This window comes from Aythya fuligula, chromosome 1 (genome assembly GCF_009819795.1).
Source record: "Aythya fuligula isolate bAytFul2 chromosome 1, bAytFul2.pri, whole genome shotgun sequence".
NCBI lineage: Eukaryota > Metazoa > Chordata > Aves > Anseriformes > Anatidae > Aythya > Aythya fuligula.
In genome coordinates, this window is record NC_045559.1 from 206,008,105 (window position 1) to 206,029,488 (window position 21,384).

Sequence of the window (21,384 nt, forward strand, 5' to 3'; positions counted from 1 at the left end):
CACCCCCATTATCGGGTCGGGGGGGGGGCGCACGGGGCGGGGGGTCCCGAATGGGAAGGGTGGGGAGACTGGGACGGGGGGCGCGGCTGGGAGGGGAGTTTTGGGGACCCAAGGGGACACCGGGGGGGGTTAAAAAGGGGGGGGGGGCTGTCCCCGTCCCTACCTGTAGCGCCTCGGAGCCGGGCACGGCGTCCTCCACCTTCAGGAAGACCTGCTGGCCCCGTCTGAAAAATTGAAGGAGGGCGGTGAGGAGATGCTGCAGCACCAGCACCATGCCTCCTCCTCCTCCTCCTCCTCCTCTTCTTCCTCCTCTTCTTCCTCCTCCTGGCCCGGTTCGGAGCTGCACGGCACGGGCACGGCCCCGCTGCTGCGCTCCCCGCCCCCCTCCCGGGCAAGGGGGGGGGGGGTGCGCGCCCTGCGCTCCCCGCCCCGCTCCGCCCTGCGCTCCGCTCCGCTCCGCTCCGCACCTGCTGCGGGAAACGCGGGGACCGCGGGGGGGGTAAGGGGGGGGAAGGGGCATTGCCCCCACCCAAGGTGGGGGACCCCAAAAAGGGGGGGTGGGCTGCGAGCGGCGATCCCAAGGTGGGGGTGCGCCCCGGTGGGTTTGGGCACTTGGAGAGGGGTTGGGGGCACCCCCCTGTTTGTCTCGCCCCCGCCCCCCCCCCTTGGGCTGGGGGAGACCCCAGTCCCTGGGGGATTTGGGGGATTGCCACCTTTAAAAGCCCTATATTGAATGAGCCACCCCCCCCTCAAAGACAGAGGACACAGACCTCCTGGAAACGAACCCCCCCATAGGGGTGTGGGGGCTGCTCGCCCCCAACCTCCCCCCAAAAAAAGAGGTGTGTGCCCCCCCTGTGCACTTGGTGGGAAGTTCCCCCACCCCTGGGGGGGCATTGAAATCCCAGCCAGAAGCCCCCTCCCGTTCTGGGCAGGGATGTGCCCCCCCCCCCCCCCCAAAGTCCCCCGGGGCTGGGTGGCCGCCCTGCTCGGTGCCAGACCCCAGAAAGAAGGGGGAAAGGGCAATGAAAGAGGAGAAGCCCCCCCCCAAAAAAACTCCCCCAGCCCCTGCCTGCACCCCTCGAGGGGCACTGGGGGCTTCGCCCCCCCTCCTCATCCTCCTTTGGCGAAGGGGCTGTGGGGTGGCACAGCCCTCCCCATCTCCCCGACACGGACCCCGAGCCAAATAGCAGCGGCACCAAGAGCCCCCCCGCTGGGGGGTTTCCCAAATCCCAAATTCCCAGATTCCCATCACAATTCCCAGATTCCCCTACGGAGGAATTCCCGTCCCCCTCTCTGTTCCCTGCACCAAAAGCAGAGCCCAGGCAGGCGAGGACGCAGGGACACGGGTGGGCACGGGGTGTCCACGCAGCCCCGGGGCCGAGGGCTGAGCTGTGGCTGCAGCTCTGACTTCCAGCCCGGGATGTTTGGGCACCCTGCACCCCACAAACCGCATCCTGCACCCCACACGATGCCTCCTGCACCCCACAAAATAAACCCTGCACCCCACGAGCTGCGTCCTGCGCCGCACACCCCGCACCCTGCGCCCTGCATGCTGCACCCTCCAGCCAGCTCCCTGCATGATGCATCCTACACCCCATTCCCTGCGCCCTGCTCCCTGCATGTTGTACCCTCCAATCTGCTCCCCATTCCTTGTCCCCTGTTCCCTGCTCCCATTCCCTGCTCCCCATTCCCTGTCCCCAATTTCCAGCTCCCCATTCCCAGCTCCCCATTCCCAGCTCCCATTCCCAGCTCCCCATTTCCAGCTCCCCAGTCCCTGTCCCCCATTCCCAGCTCTCCATTTCCTGTCCCCATTCCCAGCTCCCCATTCCCAGCTCCCCATTCCCAGCTCCCCATTCCCTGTCCCCATTCCCAGCTCCCCATTCCCTGTCCCCCATTCCCAGCTCCCACTCCCTGTCCCCAATTTCCAGCTCCCCATTCCCAGCTCCCATTCCCAGTTCCCCATTTCTGTCTCCAGTTTCCAGCTCCCCATTCCCAGCTCCCCATTCCCAGCTCCTCATTCCCTGTCCCCATTCCCTGTCCCCATTCCCAACTCCCCATTCCCAACTCCCCATTCCCAGCTCCCCATTCCCAGCTCCCCACTCCCTGTCCACAATTTCCAGCTCCCAATTCCCAGCTCCCAATTCCCAGCTTCCCATTTCCAGCTCCCCATTCCCTGTCCCCCATTCCCACCTCCCAGTTCCCAGCTCCCCATTCCCAGCTCCCCATTCCCACCTCCCCATTCCCATCTCCCCACTCCCTGTCCCAATTCCTTGCCCCCATTCCCATCTCCTCGCACCCCTCAGCCCCCGGGCGGTGCCGGGGGGGGGGCCCGGCGGAGCCGCAGGGCCATCTAGTGGCCAGAGCCACCCGGGCGAGCCCGGAGGACACCCACAGTGGCCCCAGGGCGCACAGGGGGCGAAGGGGCTGGGCAGGGGTGTGGGGGGGACACACAACAGCTCCTGGCTCTGCCCGCAGGTTCCCAGACCTCGGCACTCATCCGGCAGCACCCTGGGAGCGAGGGGTGCCGCAGGGTGCTGGGTGCAGGGAGGTGGGTGCCTCACCTGGGGGTGGCAGGCGGGGATAAAACCCTACACGGTGATGGCACAGGGTGCTGGCACCTCGCCTGGGGGTGGCACAGGGTGCTGGCACCTCACCTGGGGGTGGCACACAGGGCTGAAACCCTACACGGTGATGGCACCCTACACAGTGATGGCACACGGTGATGGCACACGGTGGTGGCACCTCACCCCGAGCGATGTTATCCATCTGGGCTCAGCTCCTCACCCCCTCAGGGACCCCAGGAGCTTTTTTTTTCCTCTCTCCAGGGCCTTGGCCTCGCATCAAAGCCCCGTGGGCAGCAGGCGGCCTCGCCCCCGCGCCCCCCTGCCCGCCCCACAGCCTCCTTGGCACCCTCAGATCTGCTCAAATCCCCGCTGCGGATTTTCGGCCTCGGGTTTTTGTTCTCCTCCCGCTGCTCGGCGGATGAAAAGGAAAGAGGGCGAGAGGTCAGACGCTGGCGAGCTCCTCAGCCCTCCCAGCCTGCGGAGGAACCCTTCGGGGAGGTTTTTTTCCTCCCCTCCTGCCTCAGTTTCCCCACGCCAGCAGCCGGGAGCCTCCCAGCTCCGGTGCCGGAGGCTGTGGGCTCGATCCCCGCGGCTCGCAGCCCGCAGCGAGGGTGTGTTTCTATGGCAATGGGGATAAGTGCCGCCGAGATGCCAGCTCCTGCTTGGAGACAGACGCTGCAAACAGCTCTGGAGCCGCAGACCTGGCTGCTGACAGCCCCGGAGCCTGGGGGCGAGCACCCCTGCGCCGGGCAGGATGGGACCCCCCAGCTCCACCTCGTCCCTAAGGGTTGGTGCTGCTGGAGGAAATGTCCCAACCCAAAGGGTTTTTGGAGAGGGTGCAGCACGCACCTGGATGGGACGTTTGGCACCTGGGGCTGTGCACCAGCCCTGTCCTGTCCCCGTTGTCACAGCCCTCCCTGCACAAATGGGGCCGACCCAGCGGCAGCGCACGGCTGCGGGGGTTTGGGGTGGGAAGCGGAGAGTCCCATCGCCAGGCTGTGCACATCCCCGTGCAAAAGGGGTGGAAAAACACCCCAAAAAACAACCCCAGGGCTGAAAACCCCGCTCACCCTGCCGGGCAAAAGGGTGGTGGGATGCTGAGCCGCTGGGTTAGCTCCGGGACCCCTGGGGTTGGGGGAAAAGGACAGAACCGGGGCCGGGGGCTGCTCCCGGTGAGTCACCCCAGGGCTGTGCTATAATTAGAGATCCCAGCAAGGCAAGGAGTGAGGAGATTCGTCAGCTGCTGGCCTTAATGAAGCAGGCAGCAGCAGGGCACCGGCACAGCCACGGCGTGGCACCCCGGCGGGGCTGGGGGAGGCAGCTGGGGGGGGGGGGGGGGTGAGGGCTATTTCCAGCTCCAAGCACCAGGGACGCTGGGGCTGGATGCTCACCCCACTCGGTTCTGCCCCACAGCCAGCCCACGGGGCAGCAGCTCACTGTGGGGCAGCCGATGTGCCCCACACCCTGCCCAGGCCCCCACGGGACCCCCAGCGTCACCACGGGACCCTCGGCACCCCCAGGTCCCCACGGCGCAGCCCCGCGGTCCCCAAATCCGGGGACACCACGCTGAGGGGACCGAGCATCCTCTCAGCCCACGGGCTCTGCTCAGCCCGGACGCACCCTGCCCGCTCAGATTCAGGTCCTGTGCCCCGTGCACGCAGCAAATATCCCATGGGGACAGCAGCCGGGGGCCCGATTGTCCCCAGGATGAGCCGGGTGCACGGCAGGGGCCGTGCCAAGCAAGGCACGAGGTCACTCACGCAGGACACGGGCCTGGCACAGCTGCCCTGGGGACAGAGGGACCATTGCTGGGGCCACACAAGGGCGCAGTGTGGGCTGGCCCCGGCCCCCTTGGCCACCCTACAACGTGGGGAGCGGGGCTGCGGGACCGCAGGTGCGCCCGGGCTGCTTGCAGGGAAGCAGCGCCTTAATGCCACGGGGGCTCGTTAAGGACCCGGTGCAATTAGCAGCAGAGGGAGATGGCAGAAGGGGATGTGGCAGCGCCGTGCCCCTGTCCCAGGGAGCTTCGGGGAGTAAATCCAGGCAGAGTGCTTCCCGGCGCATTTTGGTGTGTTTTTCCCTGCTCCCAGCCGATCGATCAGCTGGGCCCCCGCCGTCTTCAGAGACTCAGCGGGGCTGGAAACCCGCCAGGCATCGACAGGCAGCTCCAGCCAGAGGGTATTTAATTGCATGGGAGGGAGCAAAGTTCGCTGGGCTGGGAAATATTAACCCTTACGCGGCACCAAGGCGCTGCTCCTGCCCGGGGGGGACCCCTCGGGGCTCAGGACCCGCGCGTCCGGGCACTTCCATCACACAGGCACCGAAGCTGAGTGAGTTTTGAGGGCTAAGAGGCAACACCGAGCCCAGGGAGCAGCCCTACAATGCGTTTCACCCCACAGCCAGCCCCTCTTGCAGGTCGCATTTAGGGAAAACCTCCCCCAAGGCTGCGCCTCCGGCTGCCACTGGGCGCACTGGGGGCACTGGGGGCACTGGGTGCCACGGTGCCACATGGGGCTGGGGCAGGGGGAGCGTGGCCGGCACGTGCTGTGCTGGTGGGGCTGCAAAGTGTGGTGGAGCAGCACAGCCCCGTTGACCCTACAGAGGTGCTGAGCCTCAGCACGGCCTCATTAACCCGGGGGGGCCCCGCTGGGGGCACGCACGCGGCAGGCACCGAGGCATGGCGGGCACGGGGACAGCGCGCACGTGGCCGGGGTGAGCCGAGGGGTGAGAAGTGCCCTCGGGGAGGCAGGAGGGGTGCAGCAAGGATCAGGACGCCCTCCTTGCATCCCTCGGGTGTGTGGCAGGGGGTGGGGGAGACCCCAGCCCTGCTGCCCCTCCCCGGCGGCGCATCCCCTGCTCGGGGTTTTGGCACGGCCACAAATCAGAGCCGCGTTCGCTGCTCGCGGAGGAAGGAGGTGACGCTCCTCTTCCTCAGCCTGTGTTGATAAATGTGCCTGGCAGCCTGGCAGCAGATGCTCCAGGGTGCTCTGCTCTGCTTTTTGGGGTCAGAAAGGACAAATTTGGCCCCGCTACATGGCTGCGGGGTGCAGGAGGGCTGCCCGCGGGGAGCGCGCGAGCAGGCGCGAGGAAGACCCACGGCAGGGCAGGGAGGAAGAGCGGGGCAGGAACCCAGTGCCAGGGCCGTGCCGTGCGTGCACACGTGTGCGTGCAGAGCCGTGAGCTTGTGTGCTACCCGTGGGCTTGCACATCCGTGTGGGTGCACGTCGGGGGGCGTGCGCGCTCGGGGGGGCACGTGCGCACGGATGCGTGGGGGTGTGCATGCACGGGGGGGGAGGAATGTGTGCGCGTGGGAGGGTGAGGGGGCGAATATTTGTGTGCACTGGGTCTGGGTCTGTGTGTGCACCCCGCACAGCCTCCTATTTGCCCCCCCCCGTGCACCCCTGCACCCCTCTGCCTGCACCCATGCCGCCCCGTGGGGGCTCAGCACCACGCTGACCCCCTCCGGCTGCATCATGCACCGGGCTCCGTCATCACCAGCAGGGGCTGGGGGCAGTTGCAATGGGGCAGGACCCTGGGTTCACCCCTTTTCTGCCCCACTGGGCACAAACCCAGAGCCAGGAGGGGACATCCCGGTGCCCTGCCCCGTGCCAGGAGCCGCCATGCCCCCAAAACACCGGTGGCACCTCCGGGGGGGGCGCAGGCACGGGTTTGTTGTCCCCGTTGCTGCTGTTACTGCTGTCTCCGTGCTCTTAGCTGGAAAAGGAAGGGCCCCGGCGATGAATAAGTGATGAAGCTCTGCCAGGATCTCTATGGAGACCGCTGGGAGCCGGCGGCGCGGGCAGCGGGGGGGACGCTGCAGCCCCCCTGCCCCAAAACACCGTGTCCTGCACGCAGGGACCCGGGCACGCGCCTGCTGCGGGCTGAAAGGGATGAGGGACAGGTGACAACCACGGGGACAGCGAGGGACAGCGCGTGCCCGGAGGGACAGCACGCATCTGGAGGAACGTGTGCCTGGGGGGGGGACACGCTGGGGGACAGCAGGCACCCCGAGGGACAGGAGGAGCCCGCGGGGACAGCACATCTGGGGACAGCGGGTGCCGTAAGGCGCAGCGCGTCTCGAGGGGCAGCTGGTGACCGAAGGGACAGCGCGTGTCTCGGAGTGGGGGGGGGAGCTGGACGTGTCCAGAGGGACAGCTTGTGTTTTGGGGACAGCGTGTGCCTGAGAGAGCAGGGATCCGGAGAGACAGAGTGTGCCTCGAGGGGCGGCACGTGGCTGGGGGACAGCAGGCACTCGGGGGACGGCACGTGCCTGGGGACAGCGTGTGGCCATCCCCACCGCGTCCCTCCAGAGCTCCCACGGTGACAGCAGGGCAGGTGACATCCCCACATGGATCCTAGCTCTGTGATGCCACCCCGTCCTCACCGCTCGGCGCGCCCCAGCCCACTCCCACGCGGGGACACGGGGTGTCCCCACGCTGTCACCCCGAGGACGCGCAGCCCCCGGGGTCCCCGGAGGTCTCCAAACCAACCTCGGCCACGGCTTGGCCTCACCTCCACGGCCACATCCCCGCTTTTGGGACATCCCCACCCCTTGGGGACCGCAGGGACGGGGAACACTGCCGGGCAGCCCCTTCGGCTTTGTTCGGTTTTGCCTTATCGGGAGACTTTTCCCCCATTTTTTTATCGCTGTAAATTTCCCTTCTGCTCCATTACAGGCGAAAAACAAACGAAGCACCTGAGCTGGGCGGGCAGTGCCCGTCCAGAGGTACTTACACAACTCGTTAGCGCCTTAATGACTGCGCCAGCAGCCGCTGCAGGTGGCCGGGCAGCAATAAGGAAAGACCCCGGGAGCGCTCCGGGCGTGCCGAGGACGTTCGTTTGGTGCCGGATTAATTAAAAGAGTAACAGGCAACATCAGCAGGCAGCGGGACGAGTTGTGCCTCGCTCTGCTCCGTGCTGGCCGGGCTGCGGCTGCAAGAGGGGATTTGTGCCACCCGGTGCCACCCAGACCCAAGGGGACAATGGAGGTGAGGGGTCACTGCTGGCACCGGGAGAGCTCCCACGCACGGCTGTGGGATTTGGGGGGCTCAAGGCAGACCTGATCTGTAAACCCCCTGAGTATGGGGTGCTCCGAGGATGTCCCCGGGGTGCTCTGAGCCTGATCTGGGGGTGCCCCGCGCCCCTTGCAGCCCCCCCAGCCCGGTGCATTGCTGGAGCAGCTCCGTGCCCGTGTCCTGCAGCGGCTCACACACCAGTTTTGGCTGTCGTGCCCTTTTCCAAAAAGCCCCTAATTCCACCTTTAAACCCAAGGAGGAGCACCTCAAAAACGGGGCACAAGAGGACCCCAGCCCCTTTGGGTGCCTTCCTCCAGGGCGAAATCTCCTCCTCCTCCTCGGTGCAGCAGGGCACGAGGATGCTGCACGCAGGCCAAGGGGCAGCAAAGGGGCGGTGGGGGCTCTCAGGGTCCCCCCCTTATCCATGGGTGACCCCCAGCTTTGTCTCCTGCCCTGGTGTCCCCAGGGATCTCCCCTAAGGGACACGCTCGGCTGGCGTCCCCTGTCCCCAGCTGGGCGCCCGCTGCCACCCTGGCACCTGCCCGCTCCAATTCCCCTCGTTATCTCTCCTTCGTTAACGACGCCTTCGCTCACCAATTTAACCTGGATTAAAACTGGATCGTTTCTCTCTCTCTCTCTTTTTTTTTATTTTAATCCTCCAATTAATTCGTTCGTCGCTTCCATTTCCAAATTAATCCATCAGGCTCTCCGGGCAGGGAGCGGCGCGCCGGGGCTCGGCGAGGGGCTCGTGGACAACCAGCCCCAGGGGAACAGTTTAGGGGGGGGCACAAATTGGGGTCCCCCCGGCCCCATCACGGCCACCACGGGGCAAAACCCCCATGGGGGGGCAGCGACAGCCCTGGCCCAGGCGAGGGGAGGGGGCAGCCAGTGCCCCCCGGCACCCCCGCGGGGTTACCGCAGGGTACAGGGCGTTGGGGCTAAAAATATGCAGTGACTTTCTCTGCATTTGCTCTAATGACTCATTCTTTTTTTTAAGTAATTTATTGCTCGTTACATAATCACTTTCATTTTCAGCTGGAGAAAAATGGATTTTTTCTTTTTCTTCCCCTTTTTTTTTTTTTAAATTTTATTTTTTTTATTATTTTATTTTTTTTTTTTATTTTATTTTATTTCGACGCAAAGGGCACTTAGCGAAGCCTGCAGCCGCCCGGTAATTAGCTGCTTCCCCAGCCCTTCGGTAATTAGCTGCTTCCCCAGCCCTTCGCCAGATGATGCCGGGGCTCGTTTCCCTTCGGCTCGGTCCCGAAGGGGCTGGGTTCCCCCTGCCACCTCCTCGTGCATCTTTTTTGGGGTCCCCAGGGTGATGAAGGAGCAAAGCCAGTGCTACGACCCAGTAAACCCAGTGCTATGGCCCAGTAAACCCAGTGCTATGTCCCAGTAGAACCAGTACAGTGCCCCAGGAAACCCAGTGTCACGTCCCAGTATGCCCAGTGCGGTGTCTCATCCAGCCCAGCGCCGTGTCCCAACAAACCCGGTGCCATGCCCCATCCAGCCCAGTGCTATGTCCCAGTAAAACCAGTGCCGTGTCCCAGTAAGACTGGGACCACATCCCAGCAAAACCAGTACAGTGCCCCAGCAAACCCATTGCCATGACCCAGCAAACCCAGTACAGTGCCCCAACAAACCCAGTGCCATGTCCCAGTAAACCCAGTGCCATGTCCCAGCAAACCCAGTAGTGTCCCAGCAAACCCAGTACAGTGCCCCAGCAAACCCAGCGCCATGTCCCAGTAAACCCAGTACAGTGTCCCAGCAAACCCAGTACAGTGTCCCAGCAAACCCAGCGCCATGTCCCAGTAAACCCAGTACAGTGCCCCGGCAAAACCAGTGCCATGTCCCAGCAAAACCAGTGCCATGTCCCAGCAAAATCAGTGCCATGTCCCAGCAAACCCAGTACAGTGCCCCAACAAACCCAGTACAGTGCCCCAACAAACTCAGTGCCATGTCCCAGTAAACCCAGTGCCATGCCCCAGCAAACCCAGCACAGTGCCCCAACAAACCCAGTGCCATGTCCCAGTAAACCCAGTGCCCTATCCCAGCAAACCCAGTGCCAAATCCCAGCAAATCCAGGGGGGTCCGGGCACCAGCCTCCCCCCCCCATCCTGGTGGGGCCGGGGGTGGCCCCGCTCCCCTCTGCTCTGCTCTCCGAGCTGCCGGCGAGGAATCACTCCGCCAAATGTTTTATTTGTGCAGAAACGCAATTATGCTAATTAAGGCACATCTGTAATTACAGCACTTAGCGGCCCGCAAGTACACAAGCTTCCAGCGATCTGGAAGCCCGGAGGGCTGCACGTGTCCCCTGCAAGGCGAAGCCTCGTCCCCCTGCCACCGAGCTCAGCGGTGGCTTTGGTGACAGTGGTGACCCTGGCACTGGGTGGCGGGGCGCAGGAGCGAGCTGGGGTCACTGGAGAGGGTGCTGGGGGTGGTCCTGACGGTTGCGTCCCTTCACAGCACGTCCCATATCCATGTCCTCTGTCCCATTTCCATGTCCCACGTGCCCCGTCCCGTGTCCCAAGCCCCCAGCAGCTGCATTCCCTCCTGCCGTGGATGCGAGAGGTCCCTGGCGCTCCGTGGCTCATCCTGCCCGGCCCCAAAGCAGCGGCAGAAAATCGCCAGTTTCCTGCAGGCAGCGAGCCCCAAAACGAAGGATTTCACGTGGAAATGCAGGGCACGGAGTGGGCGTTAGGGGCTGTGGGGACGCCGGGTGCCCTGCGCCCTGAGCGCGAGCGTGGCACCGGGACGGAGCGCGGAGCCACCGCGCAGCTCAGGGGGGGGGTTTAATTTGGAGCCGAGCTTGGCTGTGGGTAATTGCAGCATGAATATTAATGGGCAGGTGCTGCAGGATGCTGCGGGGCCCCGGCGGCAGCTGGCAGGAGCGTGGGAGGGGAGGGGAAAGGTGGCACCCCCGGGGCTTCCCGGTGCGCTCTGTTTGCTCAGCAAACGCCTCGAGTGCCGCCGCTCCGGCTGGGCGCGCTGAGCGGTGTTTGCACGGCGGGCACGTTTCCTCGGTGCCGTCCCAGCAGCGTCGCACGCCCACGGAGCAGCTGCGGAGCGGGCACGCATCCGGCACTCCAAGGAGCACCAGGAATGTGGCCCGGCCCCATCCCCAAACCGCCAAGTTCCCAGCGCGGCACACCTCGGAGATGCGCAGGGTTTGGTTGATGGGGGAAGCCCCCAAATCCCATGGGGTGTCCCCAAAGGGGGGATGCTGGAAATGCAGAGCTCTCCCCGCCGGGAGCAGAGCAGGGGCAGCAGCACCCCGAGGATCCGAGCAGAGCGCCAGGGCGCTGACACCGAGATCCTCGGCAGCAGGCAGGAGGCGCGGCGGGGCGGGGAGGAAACGCTTCGGTTACCCCCGGCTCTCCTGGGAGTTGTCCTTGAATAAAGGCAGCCTTGCAGACTTTGCCAACTCATCATTCAATTAGGAGGTTTAGTTGATAACCGGGGAAAAAAAAAAAAAAGAAAAAAAAAGAAAAAAAAAAAAGAAAAGAGGAGCTGGAGGTGGCGTTTCCTTCTGCCTCCTCTCCCTTCCCAGCGCCGCTCTGGCCCTGCACTTTTGCTTCCCCTGCAGCGGGTCCGAGCCCCCAGTTTTCCCAATCCAATCCCAGTTCAATTCCCATTCCCCCAGTCTTTCCATCCCAACGCCAGCAGGATCCCGGTGCTTTTTGGGGAGGAGCAGGAGCCCCATGTCCTGTCTGCCCCCTGCCTGCCCCGCGTCCACCTCCCCTGGTGCCCGAATCCTCCCGGCAGCCCCACGCAGCGACTTCACCTGAAGCCTCCACGTGCTCCTACGATGCACATGGGGCTGATTAGCCCCGAAATTAGCCCCGAAATTAGCCCCATCCCAACGACAATGAAATAAAAGCACCCAACCCCGCAGGAGGAAACGCTCGGTGCAAGCACAAAATATTCCTGTTAGCCGGGGGCAGCCGGGCATGGGGACCATGGGGAAGGAGAAGGACACGGCTAAAAGTCTCCCGTGCCTCTGAGGCTTGTGAAAACGAGAGCTGCTTCAGCTGACACCCGCGTGCTGAAAAGCAGCATCTCGCTGAGCTGAGCCCAGGCTTTTTAATTTGCAAAGTCACCGCTTTTCCTGGGAGGGGGCCGCAGGGGACGGAGCCACCTCCCAGCAGCAGCCACGGCTCGACCAGGAGCAGGGACACGAGAAATGGGGCTGGGGTGGGCAGCGGTGGCAAAAAAACATCAGGGAAGGGGCTGGCGAGTGCACACGGGTGTGTTTGTGTGCGTGTCCCCTTGTGCACACGTGTGCGTGCCACCTCCATCTCCCCAGAGCCCTGCTGCAAGCGCCGCACGCGACCCTCTTCGTGCCACCAGTGCCGAGCTCCTCCGGGCTTGCTGCCACCCCCACCGGGCATGCAGGGGGCACGAAGCCCCCCCGCCAAGCCCTACAGACCCGGAGCAGGGGGTGCTGGGTGCCTGCAGTGAGCAGCGCAGCCGCGATGCCCGGAGGCTGAGATCTTGGCCTTAATTCGTGGCGTGGCGGCTGCCGTCTGCGCGAGCCTGCGGTGCGGCGAGGAGACATCTCCCTGCGTCGCTGTCTGCTGGGGGCAGGCTCCGGGGGGGTGCTGGGGGGTGATGGGGGCAGCGGTGGGGTGCTGGGGGCAGCTGGCCCCAGTCCCATGGCTGGTCCTGCTTTGGGGACGTTGGTCCTGCAGGGGATGTGAGGGTCAGGGGGCAGCTTGGCCACGGCGAGGAGATGCTGTGAGCCCTCAGGGACGTGCCCAAAGCCCCCCCAGAGCCCCCGGCACCATCCCTTCGTCCACAAACCCCACTCAGCAGGCTCCAACCCAAGGCAGGACCACTTCTCCTGCCCCTGCTGAGCACCAGCAGACCTCAGAGCGCAGGAGGGCTGGGAGGGAGCTGCCCCCTGCCCACGCTGCGTGGCCAGCCCCCGCCGCCGCCGCTCCCCGCGGGCTGAGCTCCAGCTCCAGCACCCCGCTCCCCAGCTCCCAGGCACGGCGACGCATGAGCAAGGCTGACTTTGCACTTCTTTGGGAGCTGCAGGCTCCCCAGCCCACGGACCTGCTGTCACAGCACCGTGCCAGCTCGCCGGGGAAGGGTCCCCAGCAGCGCCGTGCGCCCCGCGGGGCTGCCAGGACCCCACCTCCACGCGGCCTCTCCGCGCTCACCCCAGCTTCCCACGCCACCCACGGGGGCAGAGACCCCTTTCTCCTCCCCACGGCCCCGTTTTGGAGGGGCTGGCTCAGCCCCCGAGCTGTGGGGCAGGCGGGGAGCCCCCCGTTTGGGCGCGGAGAGCAGGGCTCGGCCCCTGCGCCCTCAGCAGCTGCGGGTGGCTGTGGCCATCTCTGCAGCACAGCCACGATTCGGGCAGAGAAAAGCAGCACCCAAAGGGGCCTCGTGTTTATTTTGGGGGATGCTCGACCTGCAGCAGCCAGCTGGTAAAAAAATAAAAATAAAAAAAATATAAAATAAATAGGATTCAAATGTTGCAGTGCTCGGCTCCAGGAACCCGAGCCTCTGACAAAGCAGAGCGCTGGAGGTAAGCAGGGGAAATAAAAGAGCAAGAATCGAATTAGGAAAGGTCACGCTGCTCCTCCACGGCGAGCCCTCCCCACCCAAACGGGCACCTCCAGCCCTGGAGCCAGGCTCAGCCCTCGCTGCCTTCCCTTCCCCTCTCCAGACACCGTGGGCTCGTCCTCCTCACCGGGCTCAAACAGCCCCCAAAGTTTTGGGTGCTTCCTCCACCAGGTTTTCCTGGCTCTGCGTCAATCCCGAGCAGCTCAGTGCCCCGATGTCCCTCCCGATCAGAAACCCGAGGTGTCCCCAAAGGATGCTTCAATCCCTGGGGTGCCTGAGCTCCATGGGAGCCTCCATCACCCGGCCAGACCCAGCCCAGCAGAGCGCACCCAGCTCATGGGCAGAGATTTTGTGCCCGGGGCAGCTGATAATAAAACCCTCAGGGCACTCGGCTCGAGCCAGATTAAAGATTTTGCGGGTGCCAACACCTCTGCCCATCGCCTTGCTCGGCGGAGGTTTCGTGCTCAGAGGCTGCCCAAATTCTGCCTCCTTGCTGCGCGTGGGAAGGACGCTGCCACCAGCACCCATCCTGCTCCAAACGGGACCGAGGCGGGCTGAGCGAGCCCAGAGCCCCAGCACGTGGATGTAGAGAGAGGAGAGCTCAGATCCCAGCCCATTTTATTAATTCTGGGGGAAAAAAAGGAATTTGTGGCATCCCCGCGTGCTCCCCACCCGCAGCACCCTCCCCGTGGTCCCTCCTGCTTGGGGTTCCTGCCTTGGGCCAGCAAAACTCAGCTCCTGGAGGTGTCTCCAAACACCCTCTGGCTCCACCAGGGTGACATCCACACCAGGCTGATAAATCCCAGTGCTCTCCAGGGCTCCGTGCGCTCGGATCCAGCCTCTGGCTCACCCAGCTGGGCGGCATCCAGGCCGGGAAGGGCTCAGGTCCCGGGGAGCAGCTCCCCGAGAGGCTGTGGGACACAGCACCGTGTCCCTGTCTGTGCAACGAGGTGGGCTGTGGGGAGCCCTGCCTGCGAGGAGGGGTCTGCACGGAGTTTTTCCATGGGGAGAAACGGGCACGGGTTGTGTCCCGCTGGTTCTGGCTCTGCAGGAGGCGGAGGAGCGGCAGCACCGGGGTGCAGCAACCCCAAACTGCAGCTCCCTGCCCCATCCCTGAATTGTGCTGGCCCTAAAGCCGGGACAGCGAGGTGCTTGGGGAGCTGCTCATGCAGACGGGGAGGTTTTTGGGGCCAGGTTGTCACCACCTCGCAGCAGCTTCCCTCCTGCTGCACGGCCACGGGCGCGCTGGGGCGAGAGGGCGCGCGGGCGACTTTGCCCTGCACCAGCTCAAGGGAAGAAAGGGGGGGGAAAAAAAGCCCTGAAACAGGCTTAGCCTTTGAAATGCTCATTATAAATAGCTCCTCACTGTCTTCTGAGTCACCCAGCTGAAACGTGCAAGCTAATAACTAGCTGGGAAGGGGCTGGCTGGCTCAGGGAAGCGATCAGAAGCCAGGGGAGGCTTTCTGGCTCAGGCTTCGCTTCCAGGCTGCTGCCGGAGCTGCTGTTTGCTTTTTTGCCTTCTCAGGTGCCTTTGCCCTCCCCTGCTTCTGGCAAAAAAAAGGGGTTTGGTGGCCCTGAGGTGCTCTGCAAAGCCACCCTCAGCCCCCTGAAACGCCGGTGCCAGGCTGATGGGACCTGGTCCCGAACCAAAGAGCCAAACTGCAGGTGGTAACAGTCCCTGCAGGAGATGAATCTGTCCAAAACCACCTCCTTTTTCTACTCCATTTGTTCAGGAAAACACAAATTGCCACGCACTCAGAGGGCCTGAGCCCACCCAAAGCCCTGCCTGCACAGGGAAGCTTTGCAGCCTTCCCACCCCGCGGTTTTCCCAAACTGGCCTTGGAGGCAGAGCCCCTGGGGGCTTCAGGAGCTGGGTTTCAGTGAGAAACCCCCCCCCAGGAGCCCCCAGGAGCACTCAGGATCTGCAGCAAGCTGCTGGGCCGCTCCTTGAGGTCACACACACGGGGGACAGGGCTCTGGGGACACCTCCCCACGGGTGCCAGGGGTGCCGCCGCGCCGCGCACCGCTCACCAAAGCCCTCCTGCTGCTGCAGCCACGCAGAAAAAGCATCCTTGGGCTCGCCCAGCCCCTCGTAGCCCCCCCCCGGGGACCAGCCCGAGCATTAAGTAGGGCAGCTCAGCCCTGCTAGGGGAAGGATGGACGGGCAGAAAAGTCCCAGGCAGCCCCGTGCCGCCCGGTTTGCGCCGCTGGCTGCGGCCCAGCGCGGCTCTCGGCGAGCCACGTGGGAGCAGGGATGGAGACAAAAGCGAAATCGAGTACCAGGCTGGGGAGGAGAGCGCAGAGAGCTGGGCGAAAGCATCAGGGGGGGGGGGTCCCAGAAAGGATCTGGGTTCCTGCCCTGGGTCGATGCTGGTTCCCTGCCCCTGGGGCTGAAAGCGCAGCTCACCAGCCTGCTGTTATCTCCTCCGGGCCCACATCTCGCAGGGGGGCACACGGGGCTGATGCCAGCCCACGAGGCAGAGCAGGGGCTGATCTGATGGCCCCCGTCTGTGCCAGCAGCTGGAGAACACCAGAGGTGAATTCCCAGCACTTGGGCACCACCAGAGGCTCCGAGGATGCTCGGGAGGAGGAGGCTGGAGGCTGGATGCTTGATGGATGCAGGATGGAGCCTGAGGGTTTGGTAACGTGTTTTTGGGGCTTCCTTCTCCCTCCTGGATCCGCGTGGGTCCAGCATAACCCGGATATTTGGCTGCCAGCAAGGCACGGCCGACGCCTGCTGCTCCCCTGCCCTGTGGGTAAGCAGCAGGGTCGGATGCAAAGCCTGCACCACGCTGAAATCCGCCCTGAACTGCAAGATGCATGGGTAGCACAAAGCCTGGCGTCCCCCGGGCAGAGCTCAGCAGGGCACAGCGGAGCCAGGAGGGCTCTGGGGTGGATCCCAACCTCTCCTGGTCGCCCTCCTGCCTCTCCGGGGCTGCGTGCCGAAGCGTCGGGGGGATGCCAATGCACCTCCTGCCCCAGCTCTGCTGCCAGGCACCCCTACAAGCTGGGGCCCCCCTGCTCCTGAATCCTTTTTCCCCTTGTGGGGCCGGATCCAGCCTTGCACAGAGCTTCAGACCTGCGAGGCGGGGGCTGGGAATCATCACAGGTTTGGGGCAGCCCCCAGCGTGCTCGCCAGCCTGCCCTCGCTCGGAGAACCCCAAAAGGACGTGACATTTACCTGGAGTAAGAGGCACAAAAGCGCACAGAAAACACCTCTGTCCCCTCGCAGGCCCCCAAAACCTTCACCCCGGTGACTCCCAAGGGTTTCCTGAGACCCACGACCTCAGACCTCCTGAGATCTTCCCTGCGCCACCCCTCGGCGTGTTTTCTCCCCCAGCACCACGTTTCCAGCCCGCGGAGCTCGGCTCTTTCTCCTCCAGCCCCAACTGCTGCCAGATCCTGCCCTTGGGCACCCCAACACCACATCCAGCTGGACCTGCTCCCCGTCCCGGTGTGCACACACACTCCTCGTGCTTGTCGTGGATTGGCGTGCTCCTCTCGGATTTAATCCCAGCTCTGCTTCCCAGCTCATCCCTTGGGGAGCAGGGCTATCCGTAATGCTTCCCACCGCCCCCCCCTCGCTGCGCCCTGCTTTAACATGAAAATGGGATCCTGGTGGAAGAGGGGAGAGGCTGGTTTGCAAAGGCACAGCAGATTTGGAGCCTGCTCTCCGGGGCTGGCTGTGCTCGCTCCGGGCACCCTCGCATCCAGCACGCGCCGCTAACCGGGTCAGGAGCCGCCAGCCCGGGCGCACGCTTCCCGCCGGGGGGGAAAAAAAGGAGGAAATGGGTTAAAACGTGACCTGGATAACACAAAATGGCACTTGACTGGCTGCCACCTGCAAAATAAATCGGAATGTATTGACAGGGCTGCGCCGCGCACATGGGGACGGGAGAATCACAGAAATGTAGGGTTGGAAGGGACCTCAGGAGATGATCGGGTCCGACCCCTCTGCCAAAACAGTTTCCCCAGAGCAGGCTGCTGGAGATCAGCACTTGGGGAGCTTTTCCAGCTCCCCTTTTTCACACACAGGGTGTGTGAATGCGATCAGACATCTTCTAGGCAGAAGGCGAGGCTACGCCCTGGGCAACGGGGGAATTTCTGCACGAAGTTTCGGCAGCATCCACCTGCCTTAAAGGTCGCTCAGCAGCAGCTGCAAGTCACACGAGGCGCTCCAGCCGGGGGAAGCATTTGGGTAGCGTGGCATTTCGAGACCTTTGTGTGCTTTGCTGGAAGGAAAGGACACGGGCACACGTCCTGATGGCAGCGTGGAAGCGTCTCCGCCGGGAACAAAGCACTCGGCGCCAGAAAGCGGCTCCTGGGGTAAGGCAAGGTGGGTCCAAGCCCCACCACGCGTGGGGCTGGAGGCAGAGGAGGTGCTGTAGGGTATTTCCTACCCAGAGAGAGGCAAACTTCTCTGAAGGTCACCCCCGAGAAGGTGTGAAACGTGCGCGGTGCAGGGAGGGGAAGGCTCCGTGCTGGAGCAGGAGCAGCCTCCCCCTGCGCCCCAGTGCCGTGGCGTTAGGGGAGGGGTGAGCGCACCCAAATAGGAGCTCAGGGTGCTCCCGGCCCCATCCCCACGCAGCTCCCAGGCTGCTCCCAGGCTGTGCTGCCAAGCCAGGCAGCTCGGCCGCTGTCTGAGCACGTGGAGCTGGCAGTGCCAGACAAAGGAATGCAAGCGCCGAGCCGCCTTCCTCCTCTCCCCCCTCTGCCCGCGTCCCTTCCCCGCTGGCTCAGCTCACCCCTGGGGCAGGGCGGGATCCAAAGGGATGGGGAGCACCCCAAATCTCCCCACACTCGGAGGCAGGGCACCCCCATCCTGCAAACCTCCTGTGCACAGCCTGCTAGCCGGAGCCTGGTGAGCGCAGCAGGCGCGCACGCAGCGCCGGGGGGGTCTCCGCCACCCCCCAGCAGAGCACCCCGGGGTGCTGGGAATTCACCGCGTGCTTCCCGTTAGCCAGCTCAGCCCCAAATTCCCCACGTGGGCTTCTCCGGAGCATCACCCTTCCCCGCTTGCAGGGAGCACTGTCATCCCTCAGCAAGGTCACCCCACGCTCGTGCGCGCAGCCCCCGCTGCCCGTGCCGGTGGAGCGGGAGCCCCGCCGAGCCCCGCAGCCCCCTCCCCACCCCGCTGCACGCAGGGAGGGGCAGCGGCACCCGGACCCCCGGACCTGTTGCGGGGGTGGGTGTGCGGGGGTGGCCGCCCTGCCCTGCGTGGAGCTGTGGGAACCACGTTTCAGAGGCCTGACCCCGCGCCTCACCGAGGCACCCGGTGCCTGGCCGTGCCCCCCCCCAGCCCACCGCAGGGCCCGCAGCCTTCCACCCCCCCAGGAAAACGTGGTGGGGGGCGAGCGTGGCTCCCGAAACACAGGGATGCTGAGCACGGCGGCCCTCTGGCACGCAGCTTTCAATCCCCACCAGCCCTGGGCGAACACCAGGGGGGCAACAGGGGGGGGGTCAGGGCCCTTTTGTGCCCCCTCCCCTCCAGCTGTCATGCAGGGAGAACTTTTGCCCTGCCTCCCCTCTCCCCATCCCCACGCAGCCACTGCTCCCTCGCCCCACAGCCCCACGGAGGACCCCTCCCCGAGCATCCCCCTCGTCCTGGAGCATCCCCCCGGTTCCAGAGCATCCCCCCCATCCCAGAGCATCCCCCCCATCCCAGAGCATCCCCCCGGTTCCAGAGCATCCCCCTCGTCCCGGAGCATCCCCCCCCGTCCCAGCTCGGTCCCCCCCACGCCCGGTGGCGACAAGAGGGGGACTCACAGGTCAGACGCGGCCGCCTGGTACGGCTGGCTCCGGCAGAGGATGGAGTGTCCGCAGCCCTGCCCCATGGCTCCGCATGCTTCGGCAGCCCTGCCAGGGGGGAGGCGGCGGTGGGGGGGGGGGCTCGGCGGGGGCTGCGAGCAGCGAGGAGCCTCCTCTGCGCCCTGCTCGGCGCTGGCTGGCAGCGGAGCCGCTCGGCGAGGCTGTCACCGAGCCCGCTGCAGCGCGCCGAGGCGCGCGGGTGGGGGAGGAAGGAGGAAAAAAAAAAAAAAAAGAAAGAAAAAAAAAAAAAAGGAGAAAAGGGGGGGAGAAAAGGGAGGTGGGGGGAGCTGATTGACGGCTCCGCGGGGCTGGGCGGGGGCCGAGGAGCTCCGGCGGAGGCCCCGATGGGCTCCGCACCTGCCCCCCGCGCCCGGCCGCCGAACGCCGCGCCCGGCCGCGCCCGCTGCGCCGCGCCGCTCCCTGCGGCCGCAGCCTTTGTCTGGTAGGGGCGCGCAGACCCTCCCCGTTCCCCAGCCGTGCCGCCGTCCCCCGGTGCCCCCGGGGGAATGGGGTGGGTCTGGGCAGCGCCAGAGCCATGGGCAGGGTGCTGGTTTGGGGTGGTGAGAGCGGGGAGAGGCTCTGGGCAGTGCTGGTCCTGAGGGTCTGGAGGGGTTGGGGGGTGTCAAGGGGTGTTGGTGGTCCCACAGGGTGCTCCGGTAGCACCAGGGTGATGCTGGGATGTGCTGGTCCTGCCCACTGGTCGGGCTGTGGGATGCTGAGTGCTGCGTTGGCACGGCTCCGTGGTGCTCAGCCGGGGAAATCGGACCTGGAGCCAGGAGAGGATGGAGCCTGGAGCCCTCGGCCACCCCAGCTGGGTGGGTTCCCAGCCTGGACCTGCCCTGGGCCCCGGCCCACACCCTGTGCTGGGATGCAGCAGCAAAACCAGAGCTTCCCAGGTGCCTGCAGCACTGCTCCGTGCCGTCACCTCCCGAATTAGCACAGCTCCCCTCTGGGAACCCTGCTGAGCGCACAGCCCTTTGCGTGTGTGCAGCACCAAGCACCACCAGAGCCTCTCTTGGCTGGGCTGGAGGTGCCGCCGTGTTGTCCCTCGGGACATCAAGCAGGGCTGTCCCCCAACGGGGGGACCACAGCCTCACCGGGGTCTCCTGCCTTGGGCCTCGCTGTGCCCGGGGGGGCTGTCGGGGTGTGTGGTCACCCAGGGTGCGGGGTGCCAGAGGTGGGAAGGGAACAGGTTGTGCAGTCAGATGCTGTGCTCCGAGGAGGGACCCCAGGGAAGGGCATCCTACACGGAATTGGGGTCAGAGCGAGCTCTGCCTGCTGCAAAACCCCACAGCTCCTGGCTCCGAGGGAGGGCATGAGGGAGCGAGTGCAGCCCAGATTTAACATCCAGCTCGGGTGCCAGAGCCCTGGCACGGGCTGCCCAGCACCGAATGGTTGGGCAGGAGCGTGCTCAGGAAAATTTTGGCTATCCCTGCCTTGCTCTTCCACCTCCCTCCCTATGGCACCTGCACTTGGCCACCAGCAAAGAGGGGCGATGAGCCTCTGGTTTGGCCCAGAACGGCCAGTTTTGGGCCACCCTGGTGAACCCAGGAGCATCCCTGCAGGTATGGGGACATCTTCACGTGAGGGATTTTTTTCTCAAAAAAGGACCTGCTCCTGTCACTCTTCAGCAGCCCTGTGGATCTCCGTTCCTCCAGGGTCTCTTTCTGGGGGGGGGGGGGGTGAAAACGCTGCCAGTTCCAGGCTCCACCATGAACTGCTCAGCTGGGACGAGGAACGGCAATAGATATTAAGAGATTAGCACTCAAATCACTTCAGTCCCTGTCAAATTCGCCAGGATTAATATCCCCGTGGTCTAGAGCCGTAAGCAGCGCGCTGAGGAAATCAGACAAGATTCACTGCCCGCGTTGTCCAGAGGGGGAAATTGAGGCCCAGACCCATGATGACTTGCCCAAATTTTATCCTAGGAGTTGAGAGCGGATCCCATGCTGATGTGGCATTATAAAGGGCCATCCCTTTGCTTTAACCTCACCCTTTATCTCCTTCCACTCCAAGCCACAGGTTCAACGACCAGCCCCAGGTTTTTATTTTCTGCCTGGGCTCAATGAGGCTTTTGGAGCTCATCCCACGCTCCTTTAGGGGGCTCTACTTTGAGCCCCAGGGGTTGGAAACCATCACCACTCACCCATCTTCTCCCCACACCATGGGGCCAGTGTCTGCTATGGGGACAAAGCCACGGCGCAGGCAGCAGCGGGGTGCCCCCGGGGCCGTACCTGCCCTGCTGGATTCCCCAGCCGTGACTCAGTGCTGGGGCATCCTCTGGCTGCTGCCTGAGCCCTGCCAATTCTGGCTTTGGGGCGTAAAAACCACACTCCTGGCAGCACGCTGCCACCCACACCCGTGCTGCGGCTGCCCCAGATTTTTCGGGCAACAAATCTCCCCTCGGCTGGAGCGCGCGA

The 21,384-nt window shown here is 64.6% G+C and overlaps 1 protein-coding gene across 1 annotated transcript in view; it reads right to left on the reverse strand.

Annotated features, from left to right (window-relative positions):
- The window catches only part of PDE2A (phosphodiesterase 2A), a 46,966-nt gene extending 27,804 nt beyond the window's left edge, over positions 1 to 19,162 (reverse strand). Inside the window, exons 1-2 of the mRNA XM_032207160.1 lie at positions 18,923 to 19,162; positions 164 to 224 (exon numbers count right to left, since the gene is read on the reverse strand). Of these exons, the coding sequence (XP_032063051.1) occupies positions 164 to 224; positions 18,923 to 18,990 (129 nt within the window). The 5' untranslated portion in view covers positions 18,991 to 19,162. The remainder of the gene's footprint in view (positions 1 to 163; positions 225 to 18,922) is intronic.
- Between the last annotated feature and the right edge of the window lie 2,222 nt (positions 19,163 to 21,384).